Source organism: Aquarana catesbeiana, linkage group LG05, assembly GCF_042186555.1.
Source record: "Aquarana catesbeiana isolate 2022-GZ linkage group LG05, ASM4218655v1, whole genome shotgun sequence".
Lineage (NCBI taxonomy): Eukaryota > Metazoa > Chordata > Amphibia > Anura > Ranidae > Aquarana > Aquarana catesbeiana.
In genome coordinates this window covers 119504569-119530843 of record NC_133328.1, presented here as the reverse complement: position 1 = coordinate 119530843, position 26275 = coordinate 119504569, and the positions used below count along the sequence as shown (strand labels likewise).

The window sequence follows — 26275 nt, the reverse complement described above, 5'->3', positions numbered from 1 at the left end:
TATGCGTATTTGGAACTTAAGCGTAGAGACGTTGGCCGGTGTGGGTTCTGATATAAATACGTCTGTTGCTGACACTAGTCTCTCTGAGGCCTGTCAGAGTAGTAGTTTGGAGGAAGCTTTCATTCTATTTATGCGTCTGGATTAAGTGGAGCGGACATGTAGTTTAAATGCTTCCCATACTAGACCTATGGACGCCATGTCCCTGTTAGTATTAAAATAGATTTGCCATTCCCTCTGTATGTCGCCCTGATCCGTTAGGGCAGACAGCCAAAAAGGATGAAGATGCCAAGTGCAAGGCCCTCTTTGAGGAGCAAGGCGCAAAGAAGCCCAACATGGACCGTGGTCAGACAGGGACCTGGTGTGATAGCCAGAGTCCTCAAGCAGGGGGAGTAAAATATCTGAGACCATAATAAAGTCTATATGGGACATGGTGGAGTGTGTCGCTGAAAAACATGAAAAGGCCTGAGTGTCAGGGTGTTTAAAGCGCCATATGTCTGTCAGTGAGAATTCCATCAGTGTGCGACTCAAATGGGTAGTGGTAGGGAGCTGGGCAGTCTAGCTCGATTGTAGTCTGTCTCTGGTTGGGTTTAGGACCATATTAAAAGTCCCCAAGCCAAATGGCCGGGATTGTGGAGTGCTGGGCCATGTACAAAAAACCCTCATTAACCATAGTAGAATTATAGGGTGGAGGAATACAGTAAGCCAGAATAAGGTATTGTGTACCATAAAGAGTACAGTGCAAAAAGATGTACCTGGCCTGGGGATCCGTTTGCACAGAGATAATGCCAAATTGGGTCCTGAACAACCCCCATTTACATATACATTTATGTTAGTTAAAGGTTTTTGTATGGGGTCCTCCTGTTTCTCCTTCCCCTGGCATAGTTAGGCACTCTAGGCCGGGACAATGCGGGGTCAGGATGACTACCATCATTACCTATTATTCATTAATATTTTTTATTTTTTCATTTCTTATTTAGGTTCAAATCTTATTAGCAGCTGAGGGGGTTTCCAGTGTCTAGAATCAGGTGTTCTTTTTGGGTTGGTGTCTTGCCTCTGGTTTCCTAGTACGTGGGAACTCCAGCCTCTCTGCCCACTCTCCTCTACACGACACAGGGGGGGCCGAAGTGCCCTGCTCTGACACTGCGGCATCCCCACCCCTGAGCTTGAACTTTGCTCAGGCTGGGGGAATTTATGTGTCGGTGGTTACTAGTTCCCCCATTGGCCCTCCTTCCACCTGCCCCAATTGTTTGGAGTTGGTGGAAATAATGACCAAATAGTGTGTGCTGCAAGATTTGCGGCATTTGGGAGCCCCTTGCGGCGCATCGCACCGCCTCTCTTCTAGTGTGGTTGGCCTGTTGTTCCGGATGTTGTCATCACCTCAGCAGAGGATTACACCTGCAACACGTCCCATCACTGTCTCGGATGTTCTCATCCCCCCCACAGGTGATTGTGCTGCATCGCGCCCCAGCTTTGCTTTGGCGATTGATGCAGCACAATTGTGCTATCTGCTTGCCAGCGGGACCCTGTCCCCCTGGTGGGCATTGCACACCGCCCTTTTCCAACATGGCAACCCTGTCTGTCCGGATGTTTACATCCGTCTGACATGTGATCACGCTGCACCATGCACCGGCTGTGCTGCGGCGGCGTCACATGTCGGGTCACGGCGGGACGTGCCGCGTCATCACATTGACACGGCGCCCCCACCTCTCCATCGCCCACACCATTTAAAACGACGCCAGAGATGGCAAATGGTGCCATTCCTCCCCCCGGTGTCTAGCCGAAGGGGTTTACCATAGAGTGAAGGCTTCCATTCCCATCTGATGATTGGTTCGATTTTGGATGTACCCCTGCGCCCTTCTCTGTAAGGTTAGTTTCTGGTCAAGGAATAACCAGACTTTTTTAAAGGGGGGTTGTTCTTGGAACTTACCTACATATAGATATATGGGGGGGGGGGCTTTTCTTACCATTCCTTTTTTTCTATATGTGTTTTATACAGCCATCAAGCAATAGTTTTTGGAATGCCATTTCTTTGGGATCTTTACTATATCCAGCCCTCTTGTAGAGGATGTGTGGCAGCTTGGGCAATGGAGGACGGAAACCTTCTTACTCTGGCACTGGGAATGCACTAGCTGTTATTTACTAAATGCATGAAAAACGTAAGTTGTTTGGCAGATACTCTGTCCATTTTACAATAAATGTGATATATGTATGTAGCCTATAATATTGTTACTCTGATTTTTCTTAGATTGTGATACAATTTTCCCTGAGGAAGACTTTCTTGAATAATAAATGTTGAAATGCGTTGGAATTCTGCTACTTGACACCACCTTCTTTGTACTGGTGGTGACTGTATCTTGTAGTAAGATGTATCACTCTCTATCATCCTTCTCAATCATGCATTGTCTTTTAATATTATATATTGTCTACAAATATTTTGAAGTCCAAATAATTTTTGTATCATGAATTTATACCTGTATTTATAATAAATTAATTTTTTACTCAATTCAATTGTTTCATTGCCCTAATAATCCCAAACTAGAGGTTTGCACAATTTTTTAGAATATTTATGGGATGATGGCAATGACACATCCAAACATTTGAGTCAATTATTTTCTCAATAAAACTTACATTTTCCCCTTTCCCCCCACCCAGCCCTCAGCTTCCCCAACTTAGTTGGAGCATAATTCCTAAAACTTGTGTGGAGCTGCCTTGACAACAATCTAACTAGGATGGCCGGCATACCCGCATCAGCCATACTATCACCCACAAGGGCCTTTCGGGTGGTATGGGTGAAAGACTAACTACCTAGGGGGGGCGAACATTCGCTGGTTGTAGACTCAGCAGTAGGATTTGTGGCCTGTGCAGTTCACCAGTGCTCGTTGGTTGGTTAGCAATGTTCATATGCTTATTCACGGTAACTAGTAGAAAAAGAAAAAATTGAAAGGTATTGGCAAACATAGAAAATAATGAGAAAAAAAAAAAAGGTGGGGGGGGGGGGGGGTTGCATTTTCAGGAGAAGAAAAAAAAAATTAAAAAAAGGGAAGGAGAAACCCCCCCCCCCCTTTTGGTTTCAGCGTAGTGTCTCCAGTATAATGTCAATGATGAGTATAGCAGTATGGTTCTGAGTCAACGATTTATATCATGTAATCATGGTGTCCAGCTTGCCGATAGTGACAGAGGGCTAGTGGCACGGGCAGAAAACAAAAAAGGGGGTACGGGCCTCCGCATATATGAGTTCAGTGTGCAGTGCTGTTACATACCGGGGAGAGCTGTATCGTGTATTCAAAATATTGTGGGAGAAGGACTGTGGGCACGGTCCCATGATTAAGGCAGTATGTGGGTCAGGCTTCCGTAAAGGAACCGGGTGTGTAAAGGCTTACCCACAGTAGGAGGCAGGTGAAGGTCTCCATCAAACAGGGCGATTTCTCTCTGCGTCTCGCTGATCCAGCCAGGCCGAGGCGAGCACCGGGTTTTCAAAAAAATGTGCTTGGTCGTCTCCCACGATGCGAAGATGGGCCGAAACAGCATGGCATATTTCAAATGATGTGCCCTCAACCGCCGTTTGACATCCATGAAGCGAGATCCCCGTTTCTGGACCTCTGCCGAGAAGTCGGGGAAAACCGATATGTGGCCATTCTGTAAAGGATTGTTCCCCATTTCACTGGTCAGGCGAAGGATGGCATCTCGGTCCCGGTAATTTAGGAGCTTTACTATAAAAGGTACGTGGCGGTGCACCCCTTGGGAGGGCGGCGTGCGGGCATACGATGGGCATGCTCGACCACGAATGTAGTTGAAAAGGCCTCCCTGCCATATGTTTTAATCAGGAGCTGCTCCAGGAAAGTGGCCGGGTCTGGGCCCTCGGAGCCCTCAGGAAGTCCGATGAAGCGGAGATTTGACCTGCAAGCCCGGTTTTCGATGTCGTCATGCATTTGGGCCAAATGCCAAACAGTGGTATAAAAATAAATGATTCAAATACTAAAATATTAAAATACCAAAACAGCGCTAAAAATTAATAAACGTGATAAAAAATGCAATATCACAACGTGTGGTTAATCCCACACGTAAAAGTCTATAGGCAGTAGAGCGCACAGCGTCACTTCCAGGATGTCGTGTAGGGCGTGACCTACACGACATCCCGGAAGTGACACTGTGCGCTCCACCGCTCTCCACCACCCACCCAGAAGTATCCACAGCTATCTGCAAGGAAACGCTGCATCTATCCTGGACGGCTGATTAAGGTGATAGCGCCCTCAGGGTCACATACTATATCTTGCTTGTGTTTTTTAATCTTGATGTACGCAGTTTTATTAAGGAGTCTGCTTGTTTATAGGGGGTTTTTGTCTTAAATAAACGAGGTTACGCTGTGTGCCGACTTTCTTGTATTTTATGACACAAACTCTGGAGCCCCTATACTGGTGGACCTTGATGGTGATTTGGACTTAGAATCTGAGTGGCTGTATTTCATTCTACCAGAACGCTGACTTATCGTGAGAGTCTGGTGAGTTTGACCCCCTGGGGGAGTGTGTTACACAAGGTGGAATTTGCTCACATTGTATGGTGAAAGGTGCACCCTCTGACCACTATCTACAATCAAAAAACTTCTTATGAACTGTCTGCTTCACCATCTACTGCTTATAGACTTTTACATGTGGGATTAACCACACGTTGTGATATTGCATTTTTTATCACGTTTATTAATTTTTAGCGCCATTTTGATATTTTATTATTTTAGTATTTAAATCATTTATTTTTATACCAGTTTGGCATTTTTCTCTGCTCTTATATTAGGATTGCTATATTTCAAGGATTTAGGTATTTCTGCTAACAGGCTTGATCTGGCACTGAGCAGGTGCTTTTTTAGGCCTTATTTATGCACCTTTCCTTTATATGCTTTTGGACCAGTTGTTGTATTTGGCATTGCATGTCCTTGTGAGAATGTTGGAGGGGGTACAAAGTGTCTTCCGCTCGGCTGATTCTGGTCTCAGTCTCTTTGACCCGGTCCCTGAGTTTGGTCATGTCCTGCCTTATTAGGGAGGATGTCCACCTTTAACTCCTATATTTTAGTAGTCAGGGTGGACTGACAAGAAATAGCCTCCAGGACCTTAGCTGTGTCAGCCGCAGCATGCTCCACTGGTGAGGCTGCCGGGTCGCCATCTTGCTCCTCATGGTCCCGTTCCTGTCTCCGATACCTGTCTAGCGAAGAGGAGGCTATAGCGTTCCTCTTCGGCAGGGACATGATGGGTACAGTGTGGGAGTCTCAGGCTGTCCAGAGATCATGCAAATAGGCAGCTGTGGGTACACAGGATATCGGTATCAGGATATACCGAGAGCGGAGCTCAGCTCACACGCGTCCTACACCATTGCCGTCCCACTTTTATATGCATTTTTACATTGGAGTTAAGCCATCCAGGACTTTTGCTCGCTCTTTTAAATGTATTACCCAATGGGATGCATTGGCTAATGCCAATATTTAATATGCTCTTAAAGCAAACCCATCTCTCCTCCGTGTTCTTTGTTCCTAAGATTTTATCCCAATTTATGCCTTCTAGTAAGGTTCAAAGTTTAGGGAAGTTGGCTCTTTTGAAATTCAGTGTCTTTGTATTCCCTTATATTTCCTATTTGTGTGATTTATACTGAAGCCAATTGACCTGTGATCGCTGTTACCTAAATTGCCCCGTATTTCCACATCCGTGATCAGGTCTGTATTGTTGGTAATCAGTAGATCCAGTAATGCTTTATTTCTAGTTGGTGCGTCTACCATCTGACCCATAAAAATTGTCCTGCAAGACATTTAGGAACTGGCGAGCCTTAGATGAATGCACAGTTCCCTCCGCCCAGTCTATGTCTGGATAATTAAAATCCCCCATTATGATAACACTTCCCATCCTTACTGCTAATCCAAATTGTGATAGGAGATCTGTCTCCCCTTCCTCCCTCAGGTTAGGGGGCCTATAGCATACTCCCAGTATTATTTTCCCCTTAGCTTCATCCCTTTGGAGCTCTACCCATAAGGATTCCACCTTCTCCCTAGCTCCCTTAGTGATGTCATCTCTCACATTCACTTGTACATTATTCTTGATATATAGGCATACCCCTCCCCCTTTTTTACCCTCTCTATCCTTGCGATAAAGGGTATACCCTTGAATGTTTGCCAGTCAATCATGAGAGCTGTTGAACCAGGTCTCTGAAATTCCCACAAAATCCAAATCCTCCTCGTACAAAAGTATCTCTAGTTTACCCATCTTGTCCGCCAGGCTCCTGGCATTTGTGAACATGCCACGTAGTTTAGACCGGTCGCATATTATCCTCTTATTGGGTGTTCCGAGATTGCAACTAGGACTTGCTACTATACTTACCTTGGGTTTATGTGCTTTGGTCAACCTACCACTAATGCCCCTAATACTACCCTCTGGAATATGTTCCGCGCTGACTATCTCTACCTCTGGACCCTCCCCCCATCACCTAGTTTAAAAACACCTCTAACTCTTTGGCCATCTTCATTCCCAGATGATCTGCACCCTCCTCATTTAGGTGCAGTCCATCCCTTCTATAGTACCGCTTATCGACTGAGAAGTCGGCCCAGTCCTCCAGGAACCCAAACCTCTCCTTACTACACCAGCTCTTCAGCCACTTGTTTACTTCCCTAATCTCCCTCTGCATTTCTGGTGTGGATCGATGTACCGGTAGTATTCCTGGAGAATACTACCTTGGAGGTCCTTTTCCTCAATTTAGCTCCTAAGTCCCTAAAATCGTTCTTTAGGACACTCCATCTGCTTCTGACTTTGGTGACGATGTTCACCATGACAGTTGGGTCTTTCCCAGCCCCTCCCAGTAATCTGTCCACCGGATCCGTGATGTGCCGAACCCGAGCGCCTGGTAGACAACATACTGTTTGGCGCTTCAGGTCTTTGTTACAGATTGACCTCTCTGTCGTTCTAAGAATTGAGTCCCCTACCACCAGAATCTGTCTTTCCTTTCCCTTCACTTCTCCCCCACTCTCACTGGAGGTCTTCCCCTGGCAGCTAGGAGAGTCCCTCAGCTCCAGCAGTGCCGGTCCCTGACCGGTTTCACCAATGTCACTCAATGGAGCGTACTTATTGGGATGCTCCAGCCCTGGATCGGCCTTCCCTGGCACTTCCTCCTCTACCCTTCCTGACTGTCACCCATCTACACTTTCCTAGTGCCTGCACCTCTTTGTCTCCACCCGCCTCTGTGTTGGCCCCTGCCATGTACGTTCCTGGCTCTCCTTTAGTATGGAAGGACTTCTCAGTGATGACCGTTGCTTCCCCAGATTCAGAACCTGGGCTTCCAGGGAAACAATGCGCTTACAATTTGCACAGCAGTATTCACCCTCGATCGGATGATCAAGGAATGCATACATACCGCAAAATGTACAAAGAGTCGCCTCTCCACACCCGCTGGGCATCGTACCTATTCAATTTAATAAGGATTGGGGATTATACCCTGTCCAAATTACCCAACTAGCTTCCTAACACTAATACTCAAGACAATACACAGGTACTTGCAGAACTATGTGCACTTGCAGACCTATGTGCACTCACAGAATTACGTGCACTCGCAGACCACTCGCAGAACTAGAACTACGTGTACACAATACACAAGTACTAACGATCCACACACACTATTCAGACACCACTCAGGTACTCACACTACACAGGTACTATGACCCCTGTTATAAACTCTAGTTTTAAACTCACCACTTAGACCAGTTCCACTTGGGCAGAGTTCTAGCAGACTCAAAAATGAGCAGCCTCACAATGAGTTCTACACAAGGTTATATAGGCCTCAAGCACCTGTGAGCAATTAACCACTCCCCTAATTAGTAGGCTGAAGGAAGCAAAGAAAAAAAAAGCTGTTTAAAAAGTGTCAGAAAAAGGTGTTAAAAAGCTACAAGGAAAAGCCCCAAAAAGAACCTAAAAATGCAACCCAGCAATCACCAGCAGTCAAAAAGCAAGACTTGTTTACTCTCCACTCAAGGTCCCCACTGTTTAGCTTCCAACCAGCAGTTTGTTGCTATCCTTGAAACAAACGTAGTGGCTTGGCAGGGTGTGATAACAGTGAGAACATATTTCCTCTATAGGAGGCCAGCACAAAAGTAGATCCAATTAAAAAAATTACTTTTTTTTTTTTTAATAAAAAGAGTATTCACTTTCTCCCTCCCAGATGAAAGTGCGAAAAAGACCTGTTTCCACAAAACCTACCAGGAAAAAAAAAAATTTCCTACAAATCTTTTTTATATGCTGAGGTTATGTGGGGACAATACTGGGCACAACGCACAAAAGACTGCAATGTCACATTGTCAGACTAATTGCATTAAGACTCTAAATCAAGGTTTAATACAAATAAATTGCTCACAGCACTCACCTCATTTTTAGCAAAGGACGCAAAGGAGAGAGCTAGGAAATGAGCCGGATATCTTGTCACTGTGTTCGTCACTGCCAAAATCAGCAGTAACGGCATTAGGGCTCTCTAGTTTGGATTAGTTTGGCTCAGGCAATCCCTATTCTACATGTTCAATTTAATTGGGTAAAAGCAAATGTGGAATGAACTCAATATAATCTGATGATCTGTCTCCGAAACATTTTTGGCAGGCATTAAATATTTTTCATTTTAACCCCCTGTGAAGCAAGCTGGAATCTACCAGGCTTTTAAACCGAACATAAACTCAAATTACTTGATTCATACATAAAATACATAAATCCCTTGCATCTGCCATAGACCTGGTAGTGCTCTGTAATGAGGATGAAACAAAGGGTAATCAGTGATCTTCTGCTGAAGTTACCAGAGCATGTATATAATCAGCAGGCCAATAATAAAAAGAACAGTGACTTACAGTGAGAAGCTTTGTCGTGATTCCAGCATCCACCACGGCTTTATGCATGGCACGCAATGTCTCTAACTCTGGAGCAGCAATAAACACTACATACGGCATGAACTCAGAAGTCCGCAGTACTTTTAATGCCTGAAGGAAAAAAAAAAAAATCTGAGCTTTTCTATTGTTTTTTTTTTTTTTTACTTGAAATATCTTCAAAATCTTCAGACAAATAGCACTCAGAACAACAAAAACATTGTGTTGACTTGGAAGTATGATCGGCTCAGTATGGTATTTTTGGATGTAGAAATATACATACAAGGGGGAGGGATCTGTACCAAAAATTATTGTAAACCCACTAACAGAAATGGGTATATAGCTACTGATAGCCGTGATCATAGACCATGGTTACTTAATATACCAAAGGGTCAGTTTGTGCGATTAAGGAGAAACTGCAGTAAAGAAGAGGAGTTCATGGAGCAAGTAACTCGGTTTGGAGACAAATTCCAACAGAAAGGGTACGATAAGAAGTTCATAAGTAAAGCATTAGAAGTAGTTAAAAACATGGATAGAAAAGACTTGTTAATAAATAAAGGTAAAACAAAGAGAAATTAAAACAGGAGAGGAGTTCAGGATTCTACTAGGATACAATACCCAGCGGCGTAAAATCGAAAATATTTTTAAAAAGCACTGGGATATATTGTTGAGGGACAAGATATTGGGGGAAGCACTTCCATCAGCCCCTAAATTTATCTATAAAAAGGCTCCAAAAGGCTCCAAACAAGACATATTTTGGCTCCTGGTGTATTGGACCCACCCATTAAAGGGACACGAACACTTACACCTTTTTTGACAGGTTTTTACTCATGCGGTACTTACTCATACTAAAGGAAGTAATGCAAAAAAATGCAAAGAGTTTCTGGCAACAGCTACCAATAGGACCCATGACAAAGGAATTCATTACGTGTTCAGAGGGGGTTGTTTATGTGCTGGAGTGCCCATGCAAGCGCCAATATGTGGGTCGTACCTCCAGACTCCTGATGGTAAGGGTACGAGAGCACAAACAATATAAAAAATGGTAAAAAGGACCATAGTGTTCCTAAGCACTTTAGAGAGGTCCATGGTAGGAACCCAAGGTGCTTAAAATTTTGGGGAGTTGAAAAAGTGAAACCCCATTGGAGAGGTGGTCACTACATCAGAGCGCTCAGTCGACGTGAGCCTTTCTGGGTATACTAGACCAAAGTCTTGGCACCAAAGGGACTCAACGTTGACTTTGATTTAAACTGCTTTATTAGAAATAATTGAAGATGGGAGATTTTTTTTTTATATAAAATAGATTAAGTGGTTCAGTGGTAGACTTCTCGCCTGCCACATAGGAGGCCTGGGTTCGACTCCCGGGCAAACTATATATTTTTTGGTCGGATTATTTTAAACGATTACTAAATTTTAATAAACTCAATAATTACTTACGGACCACCGCACGCCGATATACGTCCTAACTTTGAAGAGGAATATCGTTATGGCAGCAGCTAGCTGCCATAACCCCAGTATCCTTTTCTTCGGCCGGCAGTCTGCTTTCAGATAAAAGTGGTCTCTGCGGCGGATTCGCTGCGAGATCACTTTTATCGGCGCCGGGAGAGGGGCCCTCCTCCCGCCGCGCTCCAGTGCCCTCTGACGCTTACTGGAGCAGTCGGCAGAGGCGATCAGATTCTTTCACATGCTGGGTATGGAGACGAGTGATGGGGAGATCGCCCCCACCCGTCTCCATACCCATTGCAGGGCGGAAGCGATGCCAAAATGTCACGTCGGCCCATAACTCTGAAAGGGTCTTTTTTTTAAATTACATTTTAGTGTAAATATGAGATCTGAGGTCTTTTTGACCCCAGATCTCATGTTTAAGAGGTACTGTCATGCTTTCTTTCTATTACAAGGGATGTTTACATTCCTTGTAATAGGAATAAAAGTGACAGAATTTTTTTTTTTTTTAAAAAGAACAGTGTAAAAAAAGAAATAAAAGGTAAAATAAATAAGAAAAACATTTTTAAAACATGCCCCGTCCCGTCGAGCTCACGTGCAGAAGCGAATGCATGCGTGAGTAGCGCTCGCATATGAAAATGGTGTTCAAACCACACATGTGAGGCATCGCTGTGATCGGTAGAGCGAGAGCAATAATGCTAGCCCTAGACCTCCTCTGTAACTCAAAATATGCAACCTGTAAAATTTTTAACGTCGCCTATGGAGATTTTTAAGAGTAAAAGTTTGTTGCACTCCACGAGCAGGCGCAATTTTGAAGCGTGACATGTTGGGTATCAATTTACTCAGCGTAACATTATCTTTCACAATATAAAAAAAATTGGGCTAACTTTACTGTTGTCGTATTTTTTACTTCAAAAAAGTGAATTTTTTCAAAAAAAAAAGTGCGCTTGTAAGACCGCTGCGCAAATACGGTGTGACAGAAAGTATTGCAACGATTGGAATTTTATTCTCTAGGGTGTAAGAAAAAAAACGTATAATGTTTGGGGGTTCCAAGTCATTTTCTAGCAAAAAAAAAAAAAAACAGTTTTTAACTTGTAAACAACAAATCTCAAAAAGAGGCTCGGTCCTTAAGTGGGCAAAATGAGTTAATGGTGTAAAATGAAAGATAAAATGTATTATATTTAGAGCGTTTTCTACAGTAGCGAGGCAGAGTAAGATGGGCATAATTTTTATCGGTTAAACACATGCAGACGCAGCAATATTTTGAAGCGATCCTTTGCCAGCCATTTGACTGTGGTGAAATTGTGTTTCGGGGCCAGCAGGAAGTGGGCAGACTTGTAGTTACTCAGATCTGCCGTGGAAAAGCTTGGGAGGTTACCATAGCAATGACAGGATATTAAAAGACTCGGGTGAGGTATCCTCCCCCATCTGGTGAGGCAGACCATTCAGGGGTCCATACATGTGCAGAGAAGAGGATCTGAGCCTGTGACTCCACGCAGCCACGGTGGTGGGCGAGCGGATGCTCTCAATACATGTAAGAAGCGAATTTGTTTTTATATCTAGTAAGTGTCCTCTTTTAGCGGGGTTTTTAAATAAAAGTTTTATAGCAGAGAGCACTATGTCGGCTGTGTTTTTGATTACATGATACAGGAGTCCCTTAAAGTGGAGGAACAGCTGAATAATCTTGGAGATCAACCCCCTATCTGTGAGGGATACATTGAGTGGAGTGGAGATTGTGAAAGGGAGAAATTGAACAGCTGAGTCCTGAGAGAAAGAAAAGACGTTTGGGGAGTGAAAATAGAGAGTTCATTTGAATCTTCCTGACTCATCCTTGAGGTGAGCAGGTTAAATAACTGATGGTGGTGTACAAGCAATAAGAATTATTGAGAAGCACAGTGATATGATAATAACACTGGAGCACTACTATCAAGATTGATACTGATTTATGGGACATTTATTATGATTTTTTTTTGCATGTGTACATAGCGCCAAGTTTAGCATTGAATTATCACTGTTGTAGCACTGCACTGTGTGTATCTTTTGGTACACACACATATACATGCATACAGTGTGTGTGTGTGTGTGTGTGTGTGTGTGTGTGTGTGTGTGTGTGTGTGTGTGTGTGTGTGTGTATATTTTGTTTAAAGTGTAGTGATTCCACTCAAAGTGTATAGCGGCTGCAATTTTGCACTTAGATTTAGGATGGCGCTGATTGTTTCACACATTTGTTAAAATAGCAGTAGAGACAAATGCTGTTGTAACTCAATTTTCTAGTGATTTCAAACACTATCAAACATCTTTCGATCACAAAAAACATAAAAGGGTTTAGAGAAACTTATCACAAACAATTTATATATTTGTTTAAAAAAAGCTAGGATAGTGAAAAAGTGGATTCTGGAGGGGGGAGGAGCTGATACCCAAGATGGCCGCTCAGTAAGCTAGAGTGGCAGACACGCTGACATGCTCCAGAGGCCAGACACGCTGTAAGGCTGCAAGCTGCGGGGAGCTGACATACATCCGCAGTCTGGTTCACAAAAGACGGGCACAGATAACAGAATCAGGGAAGACCGGAGAAAAGCTCTACCTGTGGAGTGCCGGGTGAGGGACCGAAGACCGAACCACGGGGGCGCACAGCCATACGGGTGCCTGGTGGGTCTGCACACGCAGACGGCAGATTCGGCAGTGACGGCTCGATGGCGGGAGCGCGCGGCGCGGGAAGGTCTTGAGGATCAAGCCGGCAGAGATCAGGAGGCTAGGCGATCCCCACACCTTGCTACGTGATATGAGGAAAACCTTACCAGGCAAGACTATCACTATATGAAGCTGGTAAGATAAATAAATGTGCCAGTAACTGGATTTGTATGGACATATAAGATATCTGCAAGACAACACATAGGAAGACTATGGTAACCCCTATATTTCATAGGCTGTCATTAACAAGTGGCTACTTTGCCTGAAATAATATGATAGCTGACTTGTGGATTTGATTGTGTGGCTTATGGGAGGAAAGCTCAATTAATGTTCAAAGGATAATAAGGAAGATATATAAGCATAAGGAGCATTGAAATCCTGAAGTTGACCGGAGGGAGTATTGGGGGAGAAAGGGACATGAGAAAGGAAAAGCTAAATTTAAGATAAGAGGCTACATACGGTATTACTCCCTCATAGTATATATCAAAGGCCAGACGAGGGATTTCAACCCTTGGACTATAAGTTTTTTACAAAGAAAGGGGCTAGAGAGTCTAGAGCAAAGGGAGGTTGTTTGTAAATATCGGTAAAATATGGCGCCCAAAAAGGGAAATAAAACACCACAACCCCAGAAAAATAAGAAAGATAAAGAGGAGGGTAAAAGTAAAAACCCCACCGGGACACAAACTACACAAACGGCTGATATCAAGGAGATATTTCAACAACTACAGCTACAATCTCCCCGTGCAACACAAGCCATACAAACGCCACAAGACATTTCAAATATAGCGGAAATTTCAGGGGCATCTAGATCATCAGGGGAAATACAACCACAACACCCCAGAAGTAGTTCACTATTAGACACCACAGGCTCGGGTAGTGATCCAAAAGAATTGGAAAAAGAGAATTGGGATATGAGGAAATATATCCAATCCCTGCCAACCAGGGAAGATATGGACCAATATGTGTTTAGATTGGAGAATTCATACAAAATGGAGCTACTTGAGCTTAAGGAGTCTATTAAAAACACACAAGAAAAAACAGTCGCACTAGACACTAAAGTCTCGAAAGTTGAGCAGGAATCAAGGAAGTTAAAGGAAAATATGCAAAAACAAGGAAAACAAATTCATCAGCTAATTAACAATATTGATGAGCAAGAAAATAGAAGCAGGAGATCCAACATTAGAATCAGAGGTTTAAAAGAGGATGTTGGGGCCAAAGAGCTAATAACCACTCTGCAAAAGATCTTCCAAGAATTAATTCCGGGGACAGAAGCAAAGGATTTGATAATTGATCGGGCCCATAGAACAGCAGGAATTAGAAGACTGGATCCTAGCATGCCACGAGATGTTGTCTGCAAGATGCATTATGCTCATATAAAAGACAGGATTATGTATGCCGCATGTCTGAAGAATTCTATCTTATATGAGGGTGCCGCAGTACAATTTTTTCAAGACTTGTCCAAATTTACACTAGACCGTAGAAGGGCGCTAAAGCCTCTAGTGGAACAGTTAAGGAAGAGTAATCTCCAGTATAGATGGAAATTCTCATTCCAATTACAGGCACAGAAAGGAGGACATATTGCAGTATTTAGGGATCTTGAGGACCTACCGCAGTTTGTGTCAACCCTCAATTTGCCAGAAATAGAATTACCGGACTGGCCTATCTCATATATAAAAATGCTTAGATAATCTTGCTGGGATATTGTGGTAGGGCGGGGGGGTAGAGAGTCTCCAATATCATGGGTTGGGGGGGGGGGGGGGGGTTTCCTTTTGTTGTATATTTTATTCATTATTACACATGGGGGGAATAAACATGGAGTCCCACACACATTTTGGTACACTATATATTTTATTGATATTTGAGGTTTAATGATATGCACCTGGCACTGCAGAAATGGATGTTTTTTTTTTTTGTTTTTTTTAGACGCACATATGTGTGGTAAATACAGAGTCCTGCACAAATTTAGTACACTATATATTTTACCGCTAGTTGATATTAACATTATGTGGGAGTGGAGCGTGGGGTTTGGTTAGGCATTGGTACACTCTTTATTATATAAATTGTAGTTATTATACGCACAATGATAAACACTGTAGTAATCAATGGTTGCAGGGACACAGGTGGATGGGTGGGTCAGGGGGTTTTACATGTGTGCTAGGGGGATGGTCGGGGGGGGGGTCTTTGTTTGTTTTTCTGGGTTTTTTTTCCACAAGTTTTTTTATTGCTACCACAGGTCCTGATATAGGGAAGAGAAAATTTTTTTTTTTTTTCCCCTTCTCAGGACTAGGGTATATTACACAATAACACATATTAGGATCCTGATATTGGGTCATGCAGGGTTGTTGTCATAACCTTTATAGCTTTTACAGGTTTTGAACATGTATTATTTCGATATTTTTTGCATATTGTCATATATGGTATTAAATGATGTAGGTATGTGATAAGGGGATTGTGGGTGGTTGGGGTTTTTTTTTTTTTTTTTTCTTCTCTCCTTTTCTCTCCCCTCAGGACTTGGGTATATTAGCATAAGAGTACATGTTAGGATCCCGAGTGTGGCTCCTGCTTTGCTTTTGATATAATTTGCAGTGTTTCCACGGGTTCTGAGCATGTATTCTATCGATATATTATAAATTTTTTTTAAAAGGGGGGAGAGGGGGAGGGAGGAAGGGAAGAGAGGTAGAGAGGGGAGGGAGAAAAAGGATGAATGAAAAAAAGGAGGGGGAAAGGAAAAAGAAAAGGGGAAGAAGAGAGAGGGGGAGGGGAAGGAAAGGGGAAGAAAGGAAAAGAAAAAGGAAAAATAGGATTTTTTAAAACAGCTTACCTGTAAAATCCTTTTCTTTCGAAGGACATCACGGGACACAGAGCCACAGTAATTACTGATGGGTTATATAGGTATCACTGGTGATTGGACACTGGCACACCCTATCAGGAAGTTCAACCCCCTATATAATCCCTCCCCCTTGCAGGGATACCTCAGTTTTGTAGCCAAGCAATATAGTGTATTAGAAGAGGGGTGGGACCTCTGTGTCCCGTGATGTCCTTCGAAAGAAAAGGATTTTACAGGTAAGCTGTTTTAAAAAATCCTATTTTCTTTCTCGAACATCACGGGACACAGAGCCACAGTAATTACTGATGGGATGTCCCAGAGCAATGCTACCTGAGGGGGGGGAACCACGACCAAGTAGGGTGCAATCAGACCTGAGGACCCTGTACTGCTGCCTGCAGCACACTACGCCCAAAGGCGATATCCTCATGCCTTCTCACATCCACCTGATAGAATCTGGTGAATGTATGAACTGAAGACCAGGTTGCGGCCTTGCAGATTTGAGCCATAGAGGCCCGGTGATGCACTGCCCAAGAAGCACCAATAGCCCTTGTGGAATGTGCCCTGATCTGAAACGGAGGAATCTTCTGTTTCAAACCGTAAGCTTGAATGATCAACTGTCGAATCCATTTAGAAATGGTAGCTTTTGACGCTGCCTGTCCTCTATTGGGACCCTCTGGCAGCACAAACAAAACATCCGTCTTGCGGATCTGAGTAGTTGCCCCTAGATAGGCCTTAACTGCTCTTACTACATCCAACGAATGTAGAGATCTCTCTTCCGGAGAACAGGGATCTGGAAAAAAGGAAGGTAGAACAATGTCTTGGTTTAAATGAAAATCAGAAACCACCTTCGGTAAAAAACTAGGATGAGGGTGTAGTACCACTCTATCCTTGTGTATAATCAAATAAGGCTCCTTACAGGAAAGAGCTGCTAATTCTGATACTCTTCTAGCAGAAGAGATGGCCACCAGAAAAATTAATTTCCTTGTCAACAAGACCAAAGGAATCTGGCTTATTGGTTCAAAAGGCCGTTTCTGTAACACAGCCAGGACCAAATTCAAGTCCCAGGGGTTTAGGGGCGCTTTAACCGGAGGATTAAGACGCATCACCCCCTGCATAAAGTTTCGGACCAAAGAATGTGAAGCAAGTGGCCGCTGAAATAATACTGATAAAGCAGAAACCTGGCCCTTGATGGTACTCAAGGCCAGCTTCATCTCTAATCCCATCTGTAGAAAATCAAGGATTCTACCTATGACATATTTCCTGGGATGCCAACCTCTGGATTCACACCAGGTTATATAAGCTTTCCAGACTCTATGATAAATCATCCTGGAAGCTGGCTTCCTTGCATTAATCAAGGTAGATATGACAGGACCTGAGAGCCCACGACTCTTCAGAACGTGGGTCTCAATAGCCAAACCGTCAAATTTAGCGTTTGTAAGGCAGGATGGAACACTGGACCTTGAGATAACAGGTCTGGGCGTTCCGGTAGTGTCCACGGGGAACCTACCGTCATCCTTACTATTTCTGCATACCAAGTCCTTCTGGGCCAAGCGGGGGCCACCAGAAGTACCGACTTCCTTTCCTGCCTGATCCTGCGAAGGAGTCGTGGTAGTAGCAGAATAGGCGGGAATGCGTAAATCAGTGAGAACCGATGCCACGGAATCACCAACGCATCCGTCCCGCATGCAAGAGGATCTTTTGTCCTTGCCACAAATCTGTCTATCTTTTTGTTGAATCGGGATGCAAAGAGATCTACATCTGGAACCCCCATCTTTGGCATATGGCCCAAAAGACGTCGGGATGCAGAGACCATTCCCCTGGAAGTAACTGCTGGCGACTTAGATAGTCCGCCTGCCAATTCTCTATTCCCGGGATGAAAACTGCCGATATGCATGGCACATGCATCTCTGCCCAGACTAAGATCTGGTTCACCTCTTTTTGAGCAGCTCGGCTCCGGGTGCCTCCCTGATGATTGACATAAGCCACTGCTGTGGCATTGTCGGACTGGATCCTGACCGGACAACCCTGTAGCCTGATAGTCCAGGCTTTTAGAGCTAGATGTATCGCCCGGATCTCCAGAATGTTGATGGGTAAGGTCCTCTCTGTCTTGGACCATACTCCTTGGACCGCAGCCTGTTCCAGAACTGCTCCCCAACCTGACAGACTGGCATCTGTTGTTACCACCGTCCAGGTAACCGGTAGAAAGGATTTCCCCTTCTGCAGGTTTTCGGGTATGAGCCACCAATTGAGGCTCTGACGCACCGCATGCGACAGGTGCATCGGAAAGTCTAATGCCTGAACCTTCTTGTTCCAGGTCGACAGAATACTGTGTTGCAGCATTCTTGAGTGAAACTGAGCATAGGGAACTGCTTCGAATGAAGACACCATCTTCCCTAGTAGCCTCATACAAAGGCGGACTGAGGGACCCTTCTTGGTCCTTACTGTCAGAATCAGCTCTCTCAAAGCAGTGATCTTTGCCTGGGGTAGAAATATTTTCTCCTGGCTTGTATGTATAATCAGACCTAAATATTCCAGTCTTCTTACTGGTTTTAGGAAAGACTATTCTAAGTTGAGGATCCAACCCAGGTGTTCTAGATACCTGACCGTGGTCCTCAAGTTTCCATTCAAAGAGGCTACCGACCGGTCTATCAAGAGCAGGTCGTCTAGGTATGCTATGACAGCTATACCCTGAGCCCTTAATCTGGCCAGAGGAGGAGCCAAGATCTTTGTGAACACTCGAGGTGCAGTGGCTATCCCAAAGGGCAGAGCCATAAACTGGAAATGGCGCCCTCCTACCTCGAAGCGCAGAAACTTCTGATGAGCAGGAAAAATGGGCACATGCAGATATGCATCTCTGATGTCTATTGATGCCAGAAATTCTCCTCCCTGCAGGGTGGGAACTACTGTTCGAATTGATTCCATGCGGAAGGATTGAATCCTTAGGAATCGGTTCAGATCCCTTAAGTCCAAAATGGGCCTGACATCCCCATTTGGCTTTTGGACCGTAAAAGGTTGGAATAGAAGCCCAATCCCTGGTCCTTTGCGGGAACTATCATAATGACCTCCTGCGACAAAAGTCGCTCTAACGCTAGAAGGAGCGACTGCTTCTTCTCTGGGTCTCTGGGAACATTTGATCTGAGGAACCGAGGAGAAGGGAATTCCTGAAACTCCAGCTTGTACCCTAAGGTTACCGTGGAGACTACCCATCTGTCCTGGAAGTCCTCCTGCCAGAGCTCTGAGAATTGTCGCAGTCTTCCCCCCACTCGAGTGAGCGGGGGCGCCCCCTCATGCAGAGGTCTTAGTGTTTTGCCTAGTAGGCTTCTTTCCCCAGGACTTCTTTTGTCCCTGGGGTTGACTCTTGTCTCTGGACCCCGATGGAGGCGGCCGTCGAGACTGCCTGGAGGCTGAAGCCCCCGGCGCTGGGGAAAGAGTCCGTTTGAAAGAGGGACGCTTACTCTTCCACTTGACAGGTAAGAGAGTGCTTTTCCCACAAGAGATTCTCTTGATATAGTTATCCAAGTCCTCTCCAAACAACCTTGCACCACGAAATGGAAACCCAGCCAGTAGCTTCTTACATGGTGCTTCGGCTGACCAATTTTTCAACCATAGGATTCTACGTATATGCACCAACCCCAGTGAAAGACGGGAGGTTTGCACGATAGAATCTCTAATGGCGTCAACCACAAAGCATAAGGCCGCTGGAAGGTTAGCAAACCCCTGGGCCTGCTGTTCAGGTAATACTTTGATGACCTGCTTAACATGGTCTCTTAAGTATTGACAGACTCCAATCGCTGCTATTGCAGGTTGGGCCACTGATCCTGCTAAGGAGAAAACATCCTTCAATAGGGATTCCATCCTTTTATCTACAGGATCCCTGAGCATTGTCTACAGGACAAGTCAGGCTATTATTTATTGAGGAAATGGCGGCATCAATAGCCGGAATTCCCCACATTTTAATAAACTTTTCTTCCATCGGATAAAGTGTTGAAAACTTTCTCGGCGGAAAAAAACGTTTGTCTGGGTGATCCCACTCAGAATAAATAAGCTTTTCAAGTAAAGTATGAACAGGAAAAGCATGTGCTGCTTGGAAAGGTTTCAGTGACCCCAAAGCAGAAGAGGATTCTTTAGCAGTTTCAGGTATGGGCAACTTAAATGTGGAGCAGACCAATCCAGTGAGGATCTGCACTAAGACTTTCTCCTCTTGGGAAGTCGCAGAGGGTCCCTCTCCACCTGAATCCTCCGAAGAGGAATCATCCATCCCATCCCGATCCTCTGAAAGGGATTCATCTCCTTTATCCCAGAGCTCCTCTGTCTGAGGGTCTTGGGGAACAGAGGAAAGCCTAGTGCGTTTTCTTCCACTGAGTGAAGACGTAATCACGGCCATTAATCTTTCCTCTAGACCAATAATGGTTGAGGAAAAAACCTCTTGTGTAATATATACAGGGGCTGAAGTGCCAGAAGCAGGTGTAGCCCCTGACCCCGATGGCTCTCCCTGGCTAGCCGTCCCTGGCCCATCTTTAGGGGGGAAGGATGCTGCCGACAGGGGGCCCTCAGAACCTGAACGAGATCCCCTAGTGTCTCTGGTTCCTGGGGTGCTTGAACCTCTTCTACCCATAGTGCAAAGCAACAAGGTGTGAGGTATACAAATGAACACTGTCCGCTGAGCGATGTAGTCTGGCTAAAAGCCTTGCTACCCAATGCTCAGTCTGGTGTTACTTCAGTAAATGCTGCCTAGGAGAATGCCTGTGTCCCACCTTACATGCGACCGTCAGCTCTGTGTCTCTCAGAAGGCTGAGTGCACCTGTACAGAGTGCCTTTAATAGCCTGCAGCTGGCCTGAGTGGGAGTCTAAACACTCTGTGCTGACATCCCGCCCCCTCCTATACCGCCCCCCCCCCCCCTCGAGTTTTGAAAAAAACTAGCGCTTCCCGCACTGCCGACTCTCCTGTCATGCTCTGGAGAAAAGGCTGGGGATGGGGGGGGGGAAGGAGGGAGACTGGTAACAAGATTTGCCTGAACGGCTATCTTCAGAGATGGTGGCCATTAGGCCACAGAGCCCGGGTGGTAGAACCACTTTCTAGACCCCTGTGGCCCCTCTCTAGCCTGGGGGGGAACATTCAAACATGAGAAATCCCCCCATCCACCTTACCTGCTTGCAGCCTGCTTGATACGCTGGGACATACACAGCGATTACAACACCTGAGACAGACATTCAGCATGTGTAGGTTTGTGCTCTTGGCAGCCCCCGGTGGTCACAATAGGCATAGCATGCATTTACCTTAAAGGAGAAAATCCACTAGAACTCAAAAATTCTGTGGAATCTCCTCTTACCTTATCCAGCCGCAGGGTGCTGTTTACACAGACCCAATCTTCACCTCTCACGGTGGGCTCCGTTTGAAAAAACCGTCAGAGACTGGGGCCCCCATCAGTAGGGGGATCCAACAGTTCTGGGACCGTAAAGCACCTCGCCAGAAATTAGGAAGTTTAAAGCCATTTTCTGATCTGCGGGGTCCAGCTCTCTAAAAAGAGAAGCATTACGGGTAAAACCTCGTTTCTTCGGACACGAGGCCCGGGTACCATTCAATTCGGCCATGAAAAGACACTTTGAATGGATCCGGTTCGCCTGGCTTGCCCCAGTATAGGATCTTAGGATATTCCCTTTGGAGCTCAGCACAGGACATCTTTACACGTCCATCACCTAAGACACTGGCGTAAAAACTGAGGTATCCCTGCAAGGGGGAGGGATTATATAGGGGGTTGAACTTCCTGATAGGGTGTGCCAGTGTCCAATCACCAGTGATACCTATATAACCCATCAGTAATTACTGTGGCTCTGTGTCCCGTGATGTTCGAGAAAGAAAATTTTTTTTTTTTAACTGGATTATTTATGTTATCGATATTTTTCGTATACTCTCAGGCTTGATGTTGAGTGATGTAGATATGTTTTGGGGAGGTTGCTATCCCCTATGAAAGGAGGTCTCCCCCCTTGATCCCAATGGCCAGCATGGTGCTGGGTAATATAATGAAATAAAATTTTTTTTTTTTACAATATTTAAAAAATCAGCGTGTAGCCACCGACTGGGCGGCGGTAATTGGAAGTCAGGCTACGTTCCCCCTAGTTTAGGGAACTTACGTTAAAGTAAGATAGACTGTCTATAGTCAATAGGGTACGAATCGGTGTGTGTGTGAGAGGGTGCGAGTGGGTTGCACAGATTTTTTTTTTTTTCCTTTTTTTTTTTTGTTTTTTTTTTTTTCTTTTCTTTCTCTTTTTTCCCTAAATTTTGAATAGCAATGAATATATGTTCCTACAACATTAGGGGTCTTAATTCGGCTTCGAAAAGATCACAGGTCTTATATTCCCTTCACAAGCAGAAGGTGGGGGTCATCTTTTTTCAGGAGACGCATTTTCGGACGGACCATATTCCTAATCTACGAAAAATAAATATTACACCACATGGTTCCATGATTCCTATGGGTACTCTAAGTCGAGGGGGGTGTCTATTGCAATTCATAGAACAATTCCTTATCAAGTGTTAGAAGAATGGCGCAATAGGGATGGTAGAGCAATACTACTTAAGCTTATTATATATGGTAAAAAATACACCCTGATAAACCTATACTTACCTAACCAAAATCAGATTAAAGTAGGCATACAACTGATTAGTCAACTTTTGGGAAAAGCAGAAGGTATAGTAATAGTCGGGGTGATTTCAATTTTGTTATGGATAGCGCGATCGACACTACAACACCAACGACAGTTCAGAGTAGTAAAGATAAGAAGAAATTTAAAGATTTACTGATTAAATGTCAGCTGGTGGATATATGGCGTATACTGCATCCAATGGAGAAGAATTATACATTCTATTCGAACGTTCATGGATCATATCATCGTATAGATTTCTTCTTAATAAATCAGAGAGGGATAAACGCTATCTTAGCTGCAGAGATTGGTAACTCAGTATGGTCCGATCATGCACCCGTGTTTCTAAAAATAGATCAACTTTTGGGGGAGAACAGTAGGGGTAATTGGCGGCTTAATGACAATCTACTCTATGATGAGGGGTGTGTAAGGGAAATAAGAAAAGCAATATTGGACTTTGCTAATGATCATATCGGAGATACTACGTCCTTGCCTATACAATGGGAAGCATTGAAATGTGTGTTGCGAGGTTTATTTATAAAACATGGGGCTAGATTGAAAAAACAGAAAAACTGTAGAATAATTCAATTATTTAAAGAAATAGCAAACGCGGAAACGCAACATAAACAAAACCTAACACGTGAAACATTAATGATAGTAACAGAGTTAAAAGCAGAATTGCAAACACTATTGAAAAGACGTTATATGTTAGGGATAAAAATCGGGCCCTATTTTACCAGCAGGGCAATAAGCCAGGTAAGCTATTGGCAAGGGCCCTAAAAAACAGAAGCAGCACATTACCTATTGCCAAAATAAAGACGGATGCCGGAGATGTGAGTTATGATCCAAAAGGGATTCTAAAAGAGTTTCAAACATTCTATACGAAACTATATAACATACCTAATTGTAAGACGGATAGCAACCCAGAATTGGTCCAGCAAAAAATACAACAGTATATAAAGGAAACTGCAATCCCGACTTTAACATCCATGGAATCTAGTCAGCTTGAGCGTGACTTTTCTATGGAAGAAATTCAAACAGTAATTGACTCCCTAATACCCGGGAAAAGTCCGGGCCCGGACGGCTTTACCCCTCGGTTTTATAAGACATTTAAAATGGAACTTATGCCCATAATGAAACAGGCCTTTAATGCGGTATCTACAGCAGTGCCTTTTTGTTCTCAAAGTATGCAGGCTTATATCACTCTTGTACCAAAAACGGATAAGGATCATACCCTGTGCGGGAATTACAGACCGATATCTTTAACAAACCTTGATCTTAGAATATTCTCGAAAATCATTGCTAATAGACTCACCCCTATAATACCTGGTTATATACACCTGGACCAAGTGGGATTCGTTAAGGGAAGAGAGGCCAGGGATAATACCCTGAAAACGCTTACATTAATGGCATTTGTACAGAGGGGCTCCATCCCATCCTGTTTGTTAGCAATAGATGCTGAAAAAGCGTTTGACAGGGTGGGATGGAGCTTCCTTAAAGAGACACTTATACAGTGGGGGCTTGGGTCTGTAATGATAGATAAGATAATGAACTTGTACCAACATCCAACGGCCAAGATCCGGGCGAATAGTAGCTTATCCGGGGAAATAGTTATAGCAAATGGAACTAGACAGGGCTGCCCATTGTCTCCAATATTATATATACTAATTATGGAACACTTATTGAATGCAATTAGGGCAAATAAAGATATACAAGGTGTAAGAGTGGGGGATATAGAGTACAAGCTGTCTGTCTATGCAGACGACATCTTGCTGTATGTTACAAACCCGCTAATAACACTACCAAACCTGATAATGGAGTTTAATCGTTTTGGCACCCTGAGTAATTTCAAAGTCAACTATAATAAATCCGAGGCAATGAATATTAATATGTCTAAAGATTTGGTAGAGTTGCTTAAGAAGGACTTTTCCTTCCGATGGCAGGAAAATGCTATTAAATATCTGGGCACCTTTATCCCTATAGATTTGAAGAAATTGGAAGAATATAATTATGTCCCGCTGGTGCAAAAAATAACGAAAACACTCCAGATATATAATAGAGGTACTTTCTCATGGTTAGGGAGGGTAAATGTTATAAAAATGGACATACTTCCGAAAATATTGTATATTCTACAAACGATCCCCTTGTTCCCTGCAACGAGTATTTTGAAAAAAATATCCAGGGTTATTGGACAATTTGTCTGGGCAGGCAAGACTCCTAGAATTAGTAGAAAAGTGCTAAATAAGACTAAAGCAAACGGGGGTCTTTCTCTCCCAGATATAGCACTATATCCTAGGGCGGTAATGGTTACTAGAGTGGTAGATTGGTTTCATAATGGGAACAATAAACAGTGGGTGGGACTAGAGGAAGAAATCACAGGGTTGAAACTGAAATCTCTGCCTTGGATTAAAAAAACGTATAGTTCGCCGTACGATTATATACCCTTTTTAGTGGCCTCAACAATGAAAGCTTGGGACACTTTGATCAAATCGGGACATGCTTCCACTTTTAGAGGACCCATGACCCCTTTGTTTGACAACCCAGAATTTCCACTTTCATTTGAAGTAAAGTCATTTCTCAAATGGTATAGTCATGATGACACGAGGATAATTGAAACATTGGAGGGAAACAAGGTGCTCCCGTTAGAGACCATGGGGGAGGAATATAGAAAAGAATGGATGCAGCATGGTCTACTCCAAAGATATGTTACCTCCCTTATAAAAGAAGCAGAAATAGATAGACCTTTAATGGCGTTAGAAGAAATCCTTATTCAAGATGATAGACCGACACATGTGCTATCGAAAGTATATAAAATTTTAATTGAGGAGGATCAGAAGTTAGAGTTACCATATATTAAGAAATGGGAAGAGGAACTGGGGATGGAGATCCCCAGGAAAGAGTGGGAAAAAGCTTTAGCAGTTACACATAAACTCTCTGTCTACTAAGCACCAAGAACGAAATTATAAGATTTTGGCTAGATGGTATAAGTGCCCAGTAGATCTGCATAGGATAAGTCCAATCAATAAAGAAGAATGTTGGAGATGTCAGGAAAGACCAGGTACAATGTCCCATATATGGTACTATTGCTCTAAAATCCTTCCATTCTGGCAGAAAATTTTTGAGATCTTTAGGGCTATGACAGCGAAGGAACTATACCCAGACATACAAATGGCAGTACTATCTATGATACCTGGATCACTGAAAAGTATAAAGAAAGGCCCACTAAAATATTTCCTAACGGCTGCGCGTACTTGTATAGCCAGAAAATGGAAATGTGTAGATGCACCCTCCATGTTGGATTGGGAGTGTGAGATGACGGAGATGCGTACCCTGGAAGAAAGAAAGGTGATAGAGGAAGGATCTAATAAACAGATTAAATGGACAACAGCTACTTGGGATAGGTGGGTAGCGTATAGTGCCTCGTCAGAATTACTATGTGAGTTATAGGAGGCTGGATAGCTTCAAGGATATAGGTGTATATGGAAGGGAGAGAAGCGGCTATATTCATCTTCGACCCCTCCCCCCCCCCCCCCTTTTTTTTTTTTATTCCTTCTTTTCTCTCTTTTTCTCGCTTGTTTTTGTTGGTTGGTTGGTTTGTGGGGTAGGCTATGTATGGGATGTAAGTTAGGGTTGCATGGCTGAATGCTTGGATGTATGTATAGGTGGTGAGATTATAGGATAGTAGTATCGGATTAATGTTATATTGAATAATCACCATCTATGTGGCGCACGTGTTTTTTCTCTTTGTTTTTATTGTAGTAATGTCAAAAATTGTAAACGGTTTGGATAAATAAAGATATTAAAAAAAA

General features: G+C 43.8%; 2 protein-coding genes across 9 annotated transcripts in view; one reads left to right on the top strand and one right to left on the bottom strand.

Moving 5' to 3' along the window:
* The window catches only part of PALS2 (protein associated with LIN7 2, MAGUK p55 family member), a 387134-nt gene that overhangs the window by 51304 nt on the left and 309555 nt on the right, over positions 1-26275 (bottom strand). For all 8 annotated transcript variants that reach the window (XM_073630119.1, XM_073630114.1, XM_073630115.1 and 5 more), the window contains one exon: positions 8855-8983. In XM_073630119.1, the coding sequence (XP_073486220.1) occupies positions 8855-8983 (129 nt within the window). The remainder of the gene's footprint in view (positions 1-8854; positions 8984-26275) is intronic.
* Positions 1-26275, top strand: part of GSDME (gasdermin E) — a 502502-nt gene that overhangs the window by 431080 nt on the left and 45147 nt on the right. The gene's annotated exons all lie outside the window — the stretch shown is intronic.